Consider the following 18,789-nt stretch of genomic DNA (forward strand, 5'->3'; position numbering starts at 1 on the left):
CTGGGGCCAGGTTTGAACACGCCACCCTTGGTATATGGGGCCGGCACCCTACTCACTGAGCCATAGGTGCTGCCTCCCAATCATGAAATTATTTTCATTGCTATTTCATAACTAATTTTGCTACTGTTATGAATCGTAATGTAAATATCTGATATTCAGGATGTATTTTATTGTTACAAAAGGGTTGCAGCCCATAGGTTGAGAACCACTATTCTGGATGGATAGGGGAGGCTGAAGCTGGCTTGGAAGTCTGGCAGTAAGACAGAAGGAGCTCGTGGGTTCTGATGTGCTCTCCTTCTAGGGATCAATAGCTACATCCCAAGGCGTCCGTAAGAGTAAAGCACATACTGCTGCCAGGCAGGCCCTTCATCAGGAGTGAGTTATACTGTGTCTGCAGGCTGGGCCTCAGGCTTTTACTGTCATGCAACATAAAAAATGAGGACCTGCACACTTGCCTCAACCAGCCTGCCGGGGACGCACTGGGTGGGAGCAGGCACCTTGGAGGGCATGGCTATCACTTATCGACTGCAACTGCCTGGCCACCTGACAGCCAAGCTAATAGCCCCTGGATTTCTGAAATGAGAAGATACATCATTGGCACTGTTCAGGGAATGGTGGGTTAGGGACAGAGGGGCTGAGGGAGGTCCAGAGAAAAGAAACCAGTACCTGCTGCAGAGACCAGCCTCTGGGGGGAGGTGCAAGGTCAAAGCCCTGGCTGTCATGTTTAGGTGTATACAGAGGCCCAATTTTGATAATGTCAGTCCTTGTTGGTTTCAATTTTAGGCAAAGAAGTGTGTAGCTCATTTGTTTACTTAGACGTTGGCTGTGCCTTTTTAAAAATCAAAGAAAGGTGTCTGTAGCTACATCTGAAAGCGACCTTTTATCCCAAATGCAAAGGTAAATGTGTGTGTCTGGGTGCACATACAGCTACAGAAACGTACATAGGCAGCCGTAAAGTGGATGCACACAAGCACGTGAACCAGACCCCGGCACCCCTGTCTCCAAGCACGCAGGAGAAGAGGATGAAGAGGGACACTGAAGGTTGCTCTTGGCTTCTGGAGGAAGCTCAGCTGCACTTCCCAGGAATGAGGCTGGGAGCAGTGTGGCTACTGCTTAGATGTGCAGTCAACCTTAAATCAGGCTCAGATACGGCCTGGAAGGGGCAGTCCCCTTCCCCCAGCTTGGGGCAGGTGCTGAGTGGTGAAGAGTCTCAGTGAGGGGGAGAGGTGACCTTCCTGCCTGGGCCTTGTGAATGTCAACATATCACTGTGGGAAGGCATAGGCAGGCTGAGGTGCCCTGAGCTGTTGGCATGGATGCCAAGAGGCTGAAAATGCCCAAGACAGAGATGCGGGTGCCCAAGGAGATCTTGGCTCCTGAGGCTGAGAGGATGGTGGCCCAGGGACCTCAATCTCCCCCACACTATAGTGGCACAGCCCTGTCATCTCTTTTGTCATGATCCAGATGTCCATACCCTAATTAGAGTCAGGTAAGGTTGCCCTGAAATATGAGACTCTTGGTTGGACCCTGCAGGAGCCATGAAGGGCACTGAGGATGTAGTCCAGAGGTGCTGAGGCCCTCCAGACGCAGGGGGGCCTGTGCAAGAGGAATCCCACTGATTCGAGGACTGGAAGGCCCATCCTGCCTGGGGCCTATTCCTCTGGCTGCATTTTGGGCCCTGTTGTTCTAGAAACAAGCCTGATGGCTTTACTGCCCTCACTGTGAGGTGCCCATGTTTAGTGGCTCATGGTAGCCAAGAATGAGAGCTGCTCCAGGCCGGCTTATGGCTTCCCTTGTGCCATGTGTGAAGTGGTGTAAGTTATAGGCTGGCAAGATGTGATTCCATCGCATCCTGCCAAACTCTCAAAGGGGTGGCAAAGTACACTGAGTCGGACAACTGGACTACACCAAACATGTAAAGGGGAAACTGGCTATGGAGAAAAAAAAAACGAGCAGGGTGCAAAGCATCGCCTGGGAGACCTCTTCCCATGATGCCTAGGGCTTCGGAGGTGGGTTTAGGTGTGTCGTGCCTGGCACCGAGCAGCTCTGCAGTCAGTGCCAGCCTGAAAAAGGAGTGATTCCTCCCCAGCTGGGAGCTGACCCAGCCCATGGGCAGTGCCATGCTAGAGGCACACAGAACACTCTGGGGTGGCAGCATCCTCCAAACATCGCGACAAGGTTGGTCTGGGGGTCTGTGGCTGCAATGGTGAGGGTTCTGGGGTCCTCCAACTGTCCCCCAACCGAGTCATGTGGTCATACCTGCTGGGCTCTGGGCTGTGGAGGAAGTAGAGGATGAGCTGGCACCTCCTGAGTCACAGTGGCTGGTGCTCCCACTGCCGCTGGGGCTCCCGCTGGCAGATGGTGGTGACTGCGAGGTCATGGTTGGGGAGCTGTGCTGATTAATGCACTGGGCCACGGCGAAGCCTGCAAGGCAAGGTGGTAGGTGACCAAGTGGCAGGAGCTGCAGGCCCAATAGGGCTGCCACCCCCACACTGTGTTTGAGACAATGGGGTGAGCCCCCACCTCACAGGCAGGACTGGGGGCACCCACATTGGGGACCACCTAGTCCCAGCTCCTTGAAAGGTTTGCTCTGCCCCAGAATATGTGACCTTGCTGGTCATGGGGCTGCCTGGACACACTGAGAGGCTATTTCAAGGAAAAGGGTGCAATCAGCCCAGAGGCCATGGGCCTGGTTCTGGGTCAGCAATGCACCAGCTGTGCCCATAAAAGGGACATGTAGCCTTGGGGATTCCAAGGCTCCTCACAAGTTCACATGGGGATCCTGGATATCTTACACAAAATCTCACGCCTCTGCCGTCCCACTCACGCCCCACTAGAGGAAGGGCCCTAGACATAAGCTCTGAGGTCACACCCTGGTACAAGGGGAGCACCTTGGGGGTCTCCCTGACAGAGAACCTGCTCTGCCCTTAGAGTTTTAGGGAGGTCAGGTTCAGGAGCAAGGAGAGCTCTGGTGGAGAGCTACTGATGGCAGAACTTCGAGTAGCCCTTGGGGCAACGCCATGACCTGGACGTGGGGGCTGTACCCAGCATGGGGTAGATGAGCCCCATATCTTGGAGACAGTCAGGCCTGGGCACAACCCTGCTTCCCACAAGGACAACCAGAAATGTGAAAAACTTGTGTTGCTCTGAGTCTGTTTCCTAGCCAGGACCTGACCTCGGTGTGTCATTACCTGCTCTCGTGACTCTACTGCTGTGGCAGTGAAATGAGAGAACCCATGCAGGGTGCTGCAGCACGTGTTCTTAGGATCAGTCTAAGCCCTTCTTGCCCAGTCCAGGAGCCTCTTCTGGTGGACATATGCTTTTCTACAGACCGTGATCTCAGCCGGGGTGGGGAACCTGTGAATTTCCACATCCTTAAGGGCAGCCTTTTGACTGAATCCAAATTTTAAAGATGCTCTGCAGATTCACAAGGCCACATTTAAGGATCCGGAAAGCCACATGTGGCCTTATGGCCTGCTGAGGAGCTGAGCAGGATCCTTGGTGCTCTGTGGACCACACTGCTTTTGTCCTGTGATTCAGGAGCAGCATCAAATGGGGAGGGGTGTCATTTTTCTAGCTGAGAGAGTAGACCTTGACCCTCCTGGCCATTCCCACAAGCCTTGTCACTCCTTGAGTGAGTACACACCACAGCCATTTCCAGACCTCATTCCTATTACCTGGGCTGCCTGAACCTTTCATGGTCTAGCCCAGGGGTCCTCAAACTTTTTAAACAGGGGGCCAGTTCACTGTCCCTCAGACCATTGGAGGGCCGGACTGCGGGTTCCAGGACGAGTCAGCTGCTAAGCAGGACAGGCAGTGGTGGCAAAAACACCCAGCAGCCCAGATAAATGTCCTAGGCGGGCTGCATGTGGCCCATGGGACGTAGTTTGAGGACGCCTGGTCTAGCCCCACTGATACTTCTAGAAGGTCCTTCGACCCTGACTTTACCTTTCTTAGCACTCGGGAAGGCAGCAGGATATTGAGCAGGGGTCAGCAAATGAGAGCCCACTGCCTGTGTGGTAAGTGAAGTCTTCCTGGAGCACAGCCATGGCCCTGTGTCTACACAGACTGGCAGCGCTCACTAAGAGGCTGAGCTGAGCAGTTAGTTGCCAAAGAGACCCTGTAGCTGGAAAAGCCTAAAAGATTTCTCTGCCTGGCCTATGATAAGAGTAGCGTGCTGAGTGTGGTGGGTCATCTGTTTTGTAGAGGGCATGTCCCCCTTCCCCTGCTGAAAAGGCTGCTTGTGGAGTGGATAGCAAGATTCACATAGGGAGTTCTCAGGAAGAGGTGCTATGTGACATATTGTGTCCTAGGAGGGCACTCGGATGAACTGTGGCAAACACTGGCAAGTCCAAACACTTGTCAAGAAGAGTCCTTAGGGATAATTCCCACAGCCTCATAGAATCAGTTTTATACCTGTTACTTCTTTTTTTTTTGAGACAGAGTCTCACTTTATTGCCCTTGCTAGGGTGCCATGGAGTCACAGCTCACAGCAACCTCTAACTCTTGGGCTTAAGTGATTCTCTTGCCTCAGTCTCCTGAGTAGCTGGGACTATAGGCGCTGCCACAATGCCCAGCTATTTTTTTTGTTGCAGTTGTCACTGCTGTTTTAGCTGGCTGGGGCCGGGTTTAAACCCGCCACCCTCGGTATATGGGGCTGGTGCCCTACCCACTGAGCCACAGGTGCTGCCCCTATACCTGTTATTTCTTAATCAGTTAAAGTGGTAAACACCCAGTTTACAAGCTGTTTACTTGGCTTAAAAATGAATTACTCCTTAACAAATCAAAACATTGAGATGGTTTTTCCTGAGCTGCCTGTTTATCAGAGCTGTGAGCAGGGGACCAGGGAGTGTCATACCAGGGCCAAGGACAGGCCTGAAGACACAGTCCTCTCTCTTGCTCTTTTTAAAGCTCCCCTTTATTACGGAAAGATATTTGGAGTGAGGTCTACAGGGTTGCAGATGTGATGCTGATATTACACTCAGGATACTAAAGTTCTTTCATCTTGGGAATAGGGTCAAACCATAGATTGGCAATGAAATTCACACTCACTGAGAGTATGAACAGAACAGAAAAATAATCAATAGCCTCCTCTACCACCCATGGCTGAGCAGAGAAAATCCAACCTAGCTTTCCTTTCCCTGATGCTGCTAGGAACCCCCCTGCCCTCCTTCCCACTCTCCCCTCCTCAATGATGCTGGGATACACAAAGGCATAGTAATTTTTTTTGGTAGGTGCCTAGGCCTCCACTGAAATTTCAAGGGCTTTCCCCAAATTGAGGTGGAAACTGCTTTTAAGAGTTGGCTGGATGTGTCAAAAGGTCGGGAGGACCCTGGAGAAAATTTAGGACGAGTGCTGTGGCCAGAGAGCCTACCCCTTGGTTCTTGCTTCATCTCAGCACAGCAGTCCTTGATGAACTAGCTTTGGCAGAGGTGTCAGCCCCTCTGGGCATAAACCAAATACACACAGGACACCAAGGATGAGCAAACACACAGATAAGCCAGCGATCATGGGACAGGGCGCAGGCACACAGGCCTCCCTGAAATCCTCATCAGCAGATAACATTCTTGGCTCTCCCAGGGTATGTCTCAAGAATAGACTGTGAAAAATGTATCAAAGGCCATAAAGACTTTCCCACCATCTGTCTGACCAATTCCACATCTAGGAATTTACGTGGCATAAGTCACTGGAGGATCTACATACTGAAGCAGAAGGACATTCAGAGCACTGGTACGTGGACCAGGGAACTGAAGACAACGGCTATGTCCAAGAGCAAGGGCAAGGCCAAATAAATGAATTCTAACGCATCCAGATAATAAAATCCTCTGGGTGCCCACAAAGATGCTGGGATGAAAAAAAATTCAGCATGGGGGGAAATGCTCAAGAGGGAGTAAATGCAAAATGGTTATTAGAAAAGCCCTTCTGTGCGCTCCTGCAACTCAGGCTCCCCCCCCTGCTGTCCACAGCACAGAACACAGAAGGGAGCAGGGGGTGGGTGGGGTTGAAGCTGATGCAGTGAGAGTGCCAGATGGTTTTATTATAGGGAGTTTTAATTTTGGTGTTTGTCTAAATTTTCCAAGGCTACTGCTATGAACATTATTTTAAAATAGGAAAAAAGGAGGATGAAGGAAGGAACACAAACTGCTGGGGAGCAGGGTAGACTCAAAGCTCTCCGTCCCCCCGCAGACCTACCGAGAACCTCACCAGTACGTCCCCAGGGCTGGGGCCAGGCAGGCTGCCCCAGTAGTAGATGGACCTACACCAATGGCAAAACACATACCCCATTTTCCAGGAGCCCTGGGTTTTGCAGGGGAAGCCTGGGGCCTTCCTGTTATCCTCTGGCCCTGTTCTGTCACCTACTTGGGGAAGATGAACTAAAGAACAACTCCCTGGCATTTGTCAAGCATAGAAATACCTCAAAAAGGTCAGTCTTCTATTGTAGGCCCACTGGTAGAGGGAGCACTGGGCTTGGAGTCAGAATTCCAGGTTTGAGCCCAGGCTCTGTACATGCCAGCTTCGAGACCTTGGGTGAGCCTTCCCTCTCCTCCCTGGGGCTCCAAGTCTTTGGGCTTTCCCCGCTGAGAAGCAGGTTACTGTGATCCAGGATCCGACAGCAGGTGTGCAGCTGTGTTTTGCTTTGTTCACATCATGTCTGTGTCTGTTTTGGGTACTATACCATTCATACATTGGGAGATTTTACATACAAATCTGGATTTCTGGCTTTTTAAAAAATCAAAAGATCTGGCATTCCTGAGATGACTTTCCACAGGATAGCAACCAGAAGGGGGCTAAGTGCAGTGGGCTCCGTGCAGAGCAGTGGGCTCTCTCCCCTCCCAACTTGCCTGGCCTTGTGGACATTTCAATGATAATCTCTGATTTTTATCTTTAGATTTCTGGCTAAATACATAGGACTCTGGTAAGTTTGACTCACCAGAAGCCTTTCAAGTTGACTTGCTCCTCAACCCCAGAGTCATTGGGGATGGTGGGGCGTGTGGAAATAGGTCACCTGCCTCCAGCAGCCTAGAGCCAGCCTCAGACCTCTAATGAACCACCTGCTTTCTGCCTTTGCTGGGCTGGTCTCCCAGTTCTGAATTCCCTTTTTCCTTTTTTCTGTCTTCACAATCCCCTCACCCAATCCCTCACAGCTCATGAAGCTCAGGACCAGCTTGGGCAGGAGTATGTTTTTGCAGCAAGTGGCATTAGCTGCTCTCTCCCTTGTGCTCCTGCATCTTGCCCTGCCAGCCTCAGGGCTTCATGAGCTATGTAGGAGTTGGCTTGCCCAAAAAGATATAAGTAACTTGACTACAAATGTGTTTTGGCATCCTGTGCAAGGACTATCATTACTTTAATTGCCAGCACCTGGAACCCTCTGGGATAAGATGGTTTTGGACAGTGTTTCTGATATTGCTGTCTTTTAATACCCATTTTTCCCCTTCAGTTACAGAACCTGACAGCTAGGCATGGCCATATGACCAAATTGTGGCCAACGAGATAGAAATGGATGTGGCATGTAGGATTTCCAAGAAGGCTCTTTAAAAAGAAAGGAGGTGTACCCTCTTCTATCCTGCTTCCTGGAAAATGAATGTGATGGCTGGAACTCCAGCAGCCATCCTAAGCCATGAGAATGAATTGCACATTAGGGACGGCAGAACCTTGAGCAGGAAGGAGCTCTACAGCTCTTGACCACCTCCACCCAGGGTTCCTTTACGTAAGAAGGAAATAGGTTTATCTTTTGGGATTGTCTTTCCTATCTAGTTGAGCCTTACTGTAACACATTATTGACCAGTCATGAGTTAACTCATGTTTGCACTTGCATTAGTTACTGAAATTTTTTTTTTTTTTTTTTTTTGAGACAGAGCCTCAAGCTGTCCCCCTGGGTAGAGTGCCGTGGCATTATAGCTCACAGCAACCTCCAACTCCTGGGCTCAAGCGAGTCTCCTGCCTCCGCCTCCCAAGTAGCTGGGACCACAGGCGCCCGCCACAACGCCCGGCTATTTTTTGGTTGCAGCCGTCATTGTTGTTTGGCGGGTCCGGGCTGGGGATTCGAACCCGCCACCTTAGGTGTATGTGGCTGGCGCCTTAGCCGGTTGAGCTATAGGCGCTGAGCCGTTACTGAAAATTTTAAGACACAGGGTAATGTGGGATAATGTAAAAGCTTTCGTGATTGTGTTCAGTTGTATTCACTTTATTATAAGAAATTATTTTCCTAGATATATAGGTTTTTATCACAAATGGAACAATTTTATAAAAACTCTGCTAAAACTTTATCATGGATGGAAATTACCACTAGTGATATAAAGAAGTTTCTCAGTTTATTGGTATTGATGGGATAAACAAAAAACATCAGAGAGATTACTGGTCAATGGACTCTTTGCTTGAAACACCAATATTTTCTAAAACTATCACCAGAATGAGGTTCAAGCTAACCCTTACATTTTTTCATCTTAGTGATAATTCACAAGCTATATCTAGTGAAGACAAACTTTATAAAATTAGTCCTCTTTGGGATTACTATGTTTTAAAATTTCAGTCTCCGTATATACTTAAGCAAGAGTTATCTCTAGGTGAAGTAATGATACCACATAGGGGACGTAAAAGCTTCATTTCACTTCATTTTTACATTTAATTACGGAATAGTAACTGTTAACATCAGATAGCTTCCATAAAATTGCTGGTCAACAATGTATTGACTGATATAGTTGGAAAAAAAAATCTTTATTAATGCACGGGTGTCCCCACGAGGGACAAGGAACAGATCAGCCACCAGAGCTGACCATACCTGCTAGGGGAATCTGGAGGTGGTGGGTGAAGAGAAAGGGGAGAGGGCCATGAGATTGGAAAGTGAATCTTCTCTTGGTCCCCCAAATCTTTAGGAAATACCCTCTCAATTCTTTTCTACAGGGTGCAAGTGGACTTTTTGGGTAGAAATCAGTGAAAGGACTGAGTTTTTGTCTGGGTTCATATCAGGCCACAGAGATTTCACATGGAGGCTAAGACCTGGAAACCAGGGAGACCAGGAGAGACTAAATGATGGGAAAGGCTGGGATGGCCAGAAATCCCAGTTTTTTTCCTAGGGAGTTTGAGTGTAGGGGGACTGAGTTTCCTAAATCTCCAAGTTTGAGCAGGGAGGCCCCAGCTGACCTCTGTAACCTGCCCAGAGCTGTGCTGCTTTGCACACTATAATTACTCTGAGGATACTGGCTATGTGACTAAAGTGTAACTCTTACAGGCAAAACAAAACAAAAAACACAACTACCCTTTGGAAGATGAGAAAACTACCTGAGTTTCTGGGAGATCCAGAGGAAGGAACTCTGGAAGGAACCCAGTTGGCTTAGAATTCACTATGGGGTTCTCCCGATGGTACTAACCTCACCTCACTGCTTTGTACCCTCAGATGTGCTTATGTATCACCTGCTTCCAGGAAGGATTTGAAATGGCTTATATTTTAAAACTCAAATCCAAATGCCATAGATCTAAATACTGAAAGCCACTTAAACAAAAACTACATAGGAGTCCAACAATAAAAGGTGAGTGGGAAGTGAAAAGTTATACCCAAACAACCTCCAGCTATGGGAATTTAATGTCACCATTTGGCTCTGAGTTTCCTGGGAGCCAAGACCTCAGGGGAATTTGTAGCAGGCGATCTACATGACAGGCCAATTCTTCCACAAAGTTCATGTCCCATTAAACCTCTTGGGGCATGTCCCTGAAAGCAGCTTCACAGGAGACATAGCTGTCTGACTGGAGATGGAGCCTCAGCCTGCAAAGACAAATGCCACAGGACAGCGCTTTCCAGTTAATGAACAGTGAAACTCACACAAGATGAAAATGGAACTCCTCTGGCTGGCACAGTGCCTTGCCAAGGAGGGGTTCTCCTTCTCTTTTTAGACACCTCTGTGGATCCTACTTTTGAAAGTTGTAGACACAGCAAGGCTGGCCAGTTGGGCACAGATGTGCATCAGGGGCTCCCCACTTGTCATCCGTTTCCCTTATTTGATAGAGACACGGACATTGACACACCATATTGTTCTATTAGAAAGCAATAGCACAGGCTAGTATATGTGGGGCACTCTGCCTCTGGGGCAGGGAGATGACAGGGACTGGTGGAGACGGGGTGAGCTGGAAAGGTCATTTCCCAGCTTCTCCTGACTGCTGCTGTGTGAGAACACAGGCCTCTGGTTCTTCAAGGGAAGCTGGATATCTGGGTTTGTATGCAAAGCTTCCTTATTTTTAAAAATGTTGATACCTTAATTCCAATTTTTTTAAAAAAAATAAAAGGCAGACAACTTCAGGCAAGCCAAACCAAACACATCATCCCCTGTCTGTGTGAGCCATCAGCCTGCAACTTCCGCGCTGGGTGGAGACAGGGGTCTCTAGACTCCATTTCAAGCCCTGGCATCCAAGTGTTGGGACCACTTTGCCCAAACCCCAGGGATGGGTAGCTTCTGAGTCTAAGGCACATGATCAAGACATTTATGTCTCAGAGAGGTACAATAAAGAAGTCCAGGTTTCGACAGACCTCTTCTAGAAAAAGCTCTCAGATCTGTAGGGGAGAGCTGCCTGCCCTAACAAAACCAACATTTATTTATGGTTGTTCCAGATTGAAAAACATAATAATATAAAACCCGCTGAGGGCTGATTCAGGAGAAGCAACTCATGCATTTTCTAGTCTCAGAGGTGAATGAAGACCGTGGGGCGCGGGTGCCCTGAGCTCGCCTTTCATTAGCAAATCCGTTTGGAGGCTGCAGCTCAGGTTTCTGACGATGCAGTGCTCGTATTTTCTCACACCCATCACGATGCTGGGAAACAGTATAAAATCAATTGGCCTTGTGACCTCGTGCACAAACTGAAGACAGCAAGTGCGCCGTGGCCTTATTTTTCCCCTGGCTGGCTCCGTCCTCAGCTCTGCCCTTTCACCTCCCAGAGTTGTCTGCCAGGTCCCTGGGGTGAGAGAGGAAGGGCTGGGATGCGACGACGACGACGAAGTCTGGGACTGCAGCTACTGGTGGCACTAGACGGACTATAGCTTACTAGATTGATCTATAGGAGACACCAACCTTTCTCATTCACACACCTGTCTCAAGAGGCAGCTCTGGAGCCTACCCCCCCACCCCCATCCCCTGAACAGTCAACCCAGGAGGATGGGGCATCGGGCCTAAACTACCCACGGAGGTTCTAAGAGCACGTGTTGGGGGGCTGAGGAAACAGAGTTCAGAATCAAGTCCAACAACAGGGCGACCCATGTTCACCTAGGACTCCTAAGAGGAATCTGCACAAAACCAAAGTTATCTACTGACATGTGGGCAGGGTTCAGGTGGCAGTGACCCTGAGGGCCAGCAGGCCCCATAGAGTCCCCCACAAGTCCCTTCCCTCACTGGTAAGACTCTGAGGTTTGGGTAAAGGCAGAAGCACAGGTTCTTGCATAGAGACCTTCCTTCCTCCTTCCCTTTATTAAGCCTCAAATCATCAACCGTTAACAGGGCTGTGCACAAAACTGTTTTCAGGGAAATCTAAGGGCTCCCTCTACAATGGGGATTTCTGATTTTCTACCTGTGCCTTGGCACCGAAGAAGCCACTTCCTGTCCAGCCCAGGGGTAGATCTGCAAATCAGGCAGCTGGGGAAGGGGTGTTTCTACGGCCTTCCTAGGGCAAGCCTGAGCTGCCACCACGGGCTGCTTCCTTAACCTTCACCACGGGCGACCCCTACATCACTGACTGGCTGCACCTCAAAATGAACTTAAAGACTTTTTATTTCTGGTTGCTTTTCAAGAGATAACATGTTCAACATATAAAAATAGCTGGGAACTTGTAGAATCTTTTAGCCTATAGCTCTTTATCCATGGATAAATCCTCTTGGATTTTAAGGGCTATACTTGAAAACCTGCAGAAAAGAAAAAATGGTCTTTCAGTATCTTGCTTTCTCTTTGTGCCATCTCTGTCCTAACAGTGCCCTCAGAAATTCTTTTGCTCTCAGGTGAAGGCTTGCCTGTGTTGTGTGGGCAGCCACCCAGGGAACAGAGCCGATGTCTCAATGTCCCTTTTGCTGCTGAGGACATTTGGGCTACGTGAGCGTCAGGAATGCGTGCGTCTTTGTCGTCTGTGTGTGTAGCTGTGCTGGTGTCCCTCTGCTGCCTCTAGGATGTAGGGGGGCAGGGGGCTGGATTTCTGAGAATCTCTCACAGTGGCACAACCTGGCTCTGAGATTTTAGAACTGAGCATTGCCAGGACAGGCTTTCCTCCCAAGGACCAGGTCCCTGCCTTGCCCAGCCCCTGCCCTCTTCCGATGGCATTACCGTCTGAATACTAGTAACCAAAAAGTTCCACAAGTCTCTCAGCCAAGGCACTAGAGAGCTCCTCAGCGTCCATCTCGGCTGCCTCTCTACCGAGGCAGCAAATCGGGCTGAAAGAGCAGTAAGAGGGAGGTGGGTTAGACAGTTACCAGGAGCGCATCCAGGCGCAGTTGCTCACCAACCCCAGCTCCTCTGGCCCAAGAGCATGAGGGAGATGAGCCAGGGACCCAGAGGCAGGGTGGGTGGCCACAGCTCTACCTGCAAAGGACATTCTGTCTGGCCAAGGAGTGAACTTCCCCAAGCTTCTAGACTCATCGGCCCTGCTTTGTCCTCTCAGGCCAGAATGGGGGAAGAGTATCTGGTGTCTCACACGTGTATGTCGTGCCCTGAGTGTTTGACAAGGTGTACAAAGGGATTAGGGGATTCATTTTGATTCTTCGCAAAAGGGACGTGCAGTTGACACACACTCAATGGCTCCCTGGGCTGAGCGTCAGACGCCACAGTCCCATCCCATTTGCTCAGGTTTTTGCCAGGGCTCCGATTTTGCAGAGCGGGGTGGCTAAATTCTGCAGCCTGGCCCTGTCACCACAGCCTTTCCTACCATGTATTTTAACAAATTGGGGTCAGGTCAGATTAACAGTGGATGACGGCTCGGCGCCCATAGCTCAACCGGCTAAGGCGCCAGCCACATACACCTAAGGTGGCGGGTTCGAATTCCCAGCCTGGACCCGCCAAACAACAATGACGGCTGCAACCAAAAAATAGCCGGGCGTTGTGGCGGGCGCCTGTGGTCCCAGCTACTTGGGAGGCGGAGGCAGGAGACTCGCTTGAGCCCAGGAGTTGGAGGTTGCTGTGAGCTGTAATGCCACGGCACTCTACCCAGGGGGACAGCTTGAGGCTCTGTCTCAAAAAAAACAAACGAACAACAACAACAAAAAAAACAGTGGATGACATTCTATCACATATCATCACAAGGAGAAATGCAGATCCTCTCTGGGACTGTGTGGGTCAGACATAATTAGGGAGTGTGTGCACAAAGCCACACATACCCCATACCCATACCGAGCTGCTTAGGTGGGCAGGACTCTGTCTCCTTCTGTCCTGGCAGACTTGTGGGGCATAGCCTTTTGCCATCTGCAGGAGAGAAGCCCTGAGAACAGTGACTCTTTGGCTCTGAGGCTGTGGCTTCTACTCTGAGTACAAGGTGAGCCATGAAGAGTGCGCCCAGGTGTCTGTCCTCCCCATGGGCATGTGACTTCAGGGGAGCCATTTGCCCCACGAGTCTGTATCCTTTCTCATACAGAGTGGGGTGACAATGACACATCTCACAGGGCTCATGAGGACTAAAGGACCGATATAGTCTCAGGTTCAGGTAGTGCTTGCTGTTCTGATTACGCAGCTGGAATTTATAGCACCTGGAACTTGGGACCAATGAGGCAAGAACTGGGAATTTTCATTTTTATAAATGTCTTTAGACAAAGGGGTATGTAGCAAAATTAATGGCTCAGCTCTTTAGAGAAGACAACAAAGTAAAACCAAAAAATTGTCCTCACTTTAGTCTTTATGACTGAAGGTTTTATGAGTTTATAATAAATTGAGATATGAGAGAGCTTTCTTAAGGAACTCCAAATATCTTAAGTTTAAGGGATTTATATAAAAAGTTTATGATAAAATGGAGCCTTTGTTACTTTCATCTAAATTCTTCAAACATCAGGTTATGTTTTTTTCAAGACATATTGTTCTGTTAGTATTTCTCTGATAGAGAGATATGGATTAGGCTGAAATGCATGAACTCACAAATACTCAACCAAACTGACTTATAAAAACTTCCCACGAATATATCCCTCTTAAAGACATCTGCCGGGACAATTCAGAGGGCAGCGAAGGAGGGGGCAGTCAGTTGTGTATTCAAACAGGTGGCTCCCCGGCATTCTCCACTCCACTCCTCTGTCCTGCCACTGAGTGTGTGTGGATGTGTGGGTGCAGACACACCTCTGCATGCCCTCTCTCCAGCTTAGACTCATCCTTTCATTTCTAAAAGCCAGCAGCTTCTATAAAATGGTTGGAAATAACCTTGGTCTTTAGGAGAGGAGTGTGTCTTTTTGATAGGAAACCTATTTTAAAAAAGGGCTTCTAAGGAAACAGAGGGGCTTCTTGAACAAACCATGGTTGGATTGTTTTCCCTCTTCACATCCTTGCAAATGCTAAGCTAATGTGTTCAACATTAAAATCACCCTGGCTATTCTGCATTGGTAGTTTTGACTAATTTTTTTTTTTTAGTATTATTAATATTTCATCATAAAAGTATTGATTTCCTTTAACTAAGAGACTTCAAAGTTTGCTGCATCCTTAAGCATGATTTTATTATGTCTTAGGGCCAAATGCTTCCCCCTAGCCCCGCGAAGGAAGGCTTTTCCGTTTATATGTGTGTCAAGAAGAAAAAAGAAATTGATTCACAGAATTCTGCATTACAGGCAACTTTTAAGGAACGTATCTAGTATTAGACACATATTAGACAGACATTTCTTAAACACAACTGTAGGTTCTATTGTTAAGCCTTTTTAATCTGTAAGAGGTAAGAACCAAAGCAAACATTTATATTAAAATATGGGGTCACTCCAGGAGAAGCAAATCTGGTAAAATTCAAACAACTCAGAAACTCCTCACAAGCGCCCCAGTATTCATAAAAACCTTACTTTCCACTCTGTCATCCTCTTCCTTCTTTTAAAAAAGGCAACAGAAAATAACAAGGGACCCTGCTGATTTGGGGTCGCCTAGAAGAGGCACCATTTCCTTTTTTATCCAAATCACCAGCCTCAGAGGCCAGCTGCAGAGTTAGGGAAGAGAACACTCAGCTTTACAGAACCCATCCAGGAAGCAGGCGGAGGGCAGTAACTGGCAAACAAACTAAGCGCTCTGAAATGTTTAAATATTGAACATCCTTTCTCCTTCCTCTACATTTATTATTAACTTGGACCCGCATCACTGTGTGCATTGACTTCGTTTCTTCCCAAGAATCCAAGACACAATGGACAATGCTCAGGGGTGAGGAGTGGGGGTGGGCGGAGATTTGGGTTTCTCTCTTTCATACCCTCGCTGGAGATCCTTTACGGTCAGCCTCACTGTTTTAGAGCCATGAATTCCTGGAAATGCCTCAGCCTTTCAATGACCCCTGGCACCCAAATGCAGATGATTAGTGCCCCAAATATTGACAGCCTGGACTTTCTTCCCCTTCCAAACAAGGGGGCAGTGTCAGAGGGAGGCCACTGGGTTAGTGAGGCTCGTCATTAGGACAGGTGCTCTACTGCTTGCAGGTGTGGTGGTTCCTTCGGCTTCGTCCAGGTAGAAACAATGCTCAGGATGCCATGTGAATGCCAGAAGGGCCTTGATTTAAACAACAGAAAGATCTGTCTTCAGCTACCACTAACTGATGTCCTTTGTTCAGTTTCTGGACAACTGGGAGGGGCCAGCAGTGACCCTACTCTGACATGTGAAGCCTGTCAGATGTCAGTGACCCGGGCCAGCAGCCAAGGAAACTCTTGAGCTTAGCCCCTGCGTCATTCCTTGTGAAGATGAACATGTGGGATCAGAAAAATAAACCGAAAATTTCTCTAGAAAACAAGGCAGCACCTTTTTTTCGGAAGAGAAAAAGGGAGTGTGGGTGGACCATTCATTAGGCCTGTGCAGAAATCAGCCACCCTTCTACCAAAAGGGAGATCTTATGGATTTGCTAGTAGAATAAGCTGGTTATAAATGTTCATTTTTCCTGGGCTTTTATCTGTTCAAGTGAAATTGTCCCAAATGACCAACCTACGGCTTCCACTTGCCTTTATAAGACAGCACTACATTTAAGATCGATGTTTTCCCCTGAAACACAGGCTAAATTTATCCTTCCCTGCATCCTGCTCTCTGGTCTCCGTGCTAGGTTGGCCCTGCCCTTGCTGAGTTAGGCGTCTGCAGCCTAGTGCTAGTCCTCACCTGCAGCACCCCAGCACCCTGCTCTGTCTCTGCTCGCTACACACACAAAACCCTCTGGTTCTCAGGGATCCTCTTCTGCCTCGTTCTCTAAAGTCCCTATTAATTAAGCTCTAGCTTCCCAGCTTCTTCACCTGTCCCCAGCTCCCAGGTTGGTGGATTTGAGAACCCTGAACTGGCCAGCCCCTGAAAGTGGCTGAGTGTTCCGTATCTGATTGCCTTTTGCAGCAGTGGGCTGATGCAGGCTGCTGGGGGCTTTACGGACTGAACTAAATCAGAGGACTCACTTCTCCCTCCTGGACTGGCTTGGCAAGCTGCCCTGTGAGTGAAAATGCACTGATTGATTTAATGCCTGATGCCCAGAGGGCCTGGTATTTCTGAAATCTCTATTCATCTCTATGGTTGCAAGAGAACATGTCCTAAAGAGACATTTGGAGCTGCGGTCTCTAATTTGCTATTAACCTGTAGACTGTCTCTCTTTTTGGCAGGAATAAATGTGAATTGATAGAAAACATGCCTGAGCCCATGCGGTGGGTGTGCACATGCTCATGCAGGTTGCAACTCTGGTGAGTCCAGGTTGGTAAAAAAAAACATGGGATCTAGGCGAGGTTGGGAGGAATCCCCTAATCTGCTTTCCGGAAAGCAACCTGGAGAGGTGCTAGCAAGAACCTTATACAGGGTGTCCATACAGTTCGCGTGCAATTTAAAATAGACTTTGCACAGGAACTTTATGGACACTCTGTATATGGACATTCCCCCGACTCTTAGGAATGGTTTCTACAAGATAATTGGAAAGAAACATGGACGAAGATTTCTGTGTAAAGATGTTCATTATCACGTAGTAGAAATAACTAAAGTAGGCAATATAAGTAGAATAAGTACATTTTGGCTAATTCAGACTGTTTGGGGTTTAATTCTGATCTCTCCAAATTCTTATGTTGAAGTATTAACTGCTAATACCTCAGAATGTGACCTGATCTGGGAATAGGGTCATTTTGGAGATGTAATTAGTTAAGGTGAGGTCCTTAAGGAGAGCCCTCATCCAACATGACTAAGTCTTCTAAAAAGTGGAAATTTGGACACAGACACGCACATAGTGAGAATACTATATGAAGATGAAGGCAGAGAGTGGGGTGATGCTTCATAAGCCATGAAGTACCAAAGATGGCCAGCAAACTGCCAGAAGCCAAGGAGAGAGGCCTGGAGCAGACTCTCCCTGACAGCTCTCAGAAGGAACCACCAAGCTGCCCACACCTTGATTTTGGTGTGGGCAAAACCTTAAGACCGTAAGTTTCTGTTGTTTACACCACCAAGTTTGCAGAACTTTGTTACAGCCACCTCAGGAAGGACTATTGCACAGCCATGAAGAATTAAGTAAGGGAAGAGATATTTTACAGCATGGGGGGACACTTCTCACATGCCAGCAACAATGTTAATAAAAAAACCTCCTGTCCCAGCAATTTTGTTTCATGTGTTACACATGTGCATGGAGAGGTGTGTTTGCCGGGGCCCACAAGAGTCTGGGACAGCAAAAGCCTGGGACAAATGAATTATTGCTCAGCCAAAGAGATGCAAGTATCCACACTGCAGAATGCCATGCAGCCTCAAAAAAGGATGTGTGAGATCTGTAAGCACTGATACAGATTCCTGATTCACCACAGAAAAGTAAGCTGCAGTAGGGTATAAGGAATTAGGATTCTGTTTAGGTGTCTTTTTTGCATTTTGTTTTTTTTAAAGGCAGCCCAAACCATAAGATAATTAAAGATCCATAACTCCTTATTCGAAAACTCTGTGGCCATACATGCCTTGAAATTTAGAATCTTTGGGAGTTAAAAGTCCATTTTTGTATACGTATATGTGATGTTACACGCTCAGCTGGGTCTCAAGTAGCTAAAACAAAATATTACATTTCTACAGGAAAAAAAATATATAACTGGCATCAACAATAAATAGCCCTTAAATAGTTCAGGGCCAGTTTTCCCACCAAGTGATTTAGGAAATATCTTTTTATTTTTAGAGCTGTTTGGACTTCAGAGTTTCAGAGGGGTTGTGGCCCTGTCCTGTCCCTCGGCTCTGAGCACTTGTATTTAGTGCAACCACACAGAGAAAGATGTGGGGAGGAGGAAGGAAAAGGTAAGGTAAACAATGACCAGGGGGTGTCTGAGGAAGGGTTGCAACTGGGGACGAAAAGCTCAAGGGGACTTAAGTGTCATTTGCAGTATTTTGATTTTTAAAAATCAACTCATGTATTTCTTGGGCAACTAAAAATTATTTTAGGCTCAGCACCCATAGCACAGTGGTTATGGTACCAGCCACATACACCGAGGGTGGTGGGTTCGAACCCAGCCTGGGCCAGCTAAAACAATAATGACAACTGCAACAAAAAATAGCTATGCATTGTGGCGGGCACCTGTAGTCCCAGCTAATTGGGAGGCTGAGGCAAGAGAATCACTTAAGCCCAAGAGTTTGAGGTTGCTGTGAGTTGTGACGCCTTAGCACTCTACCAAGGGTGACATAGTTGAGACT

The 18,789-nt window shown here is 48.0% G+C and overlaps 1 protein-coding gene across 4 annotated transcripts in view; it reads right to left on the minus strand.

The window, feature by feature from the left end:
* The window catches only part of CLEC16A (C-type lectin domain containing 16A), a 223,624-nt gene that overhangs the window by 9,968 nt on the left and 194,867 nt on the right, over nt 1-18,789 (minus strand). For all 4 annotated transcript variants that reach the window (XM_012812106.2, XM_023507562.1, XM_023507563.1 and 1 more), the window contains one exon: nt 2,258-2,422. In XM_012812106.2, coding sequence (XP_012667560.1) covers nt 2,258-2,422 — 165 coding nt within the window. The remainder of the gene's footprint in view (nt 1-2,257; nt 2,423-18,789) is intronic.

Source organism: Otolemur garnettii, unplaced genomic scaffold, assembly GCF_000181295.1.
Source record: "Otolemur garnettii isolate 467f Iridium unplaced genomic scaffold, OtoGar3 scaffold00189, whole genome shotgun sequence".
Taxonomy (NCBI): domain Eukaryota; kingdom Metazoa; phylum Chordata; class Mammalia; order Primates; family Galagidae; genus Otolemur; species Otolemur garnettii.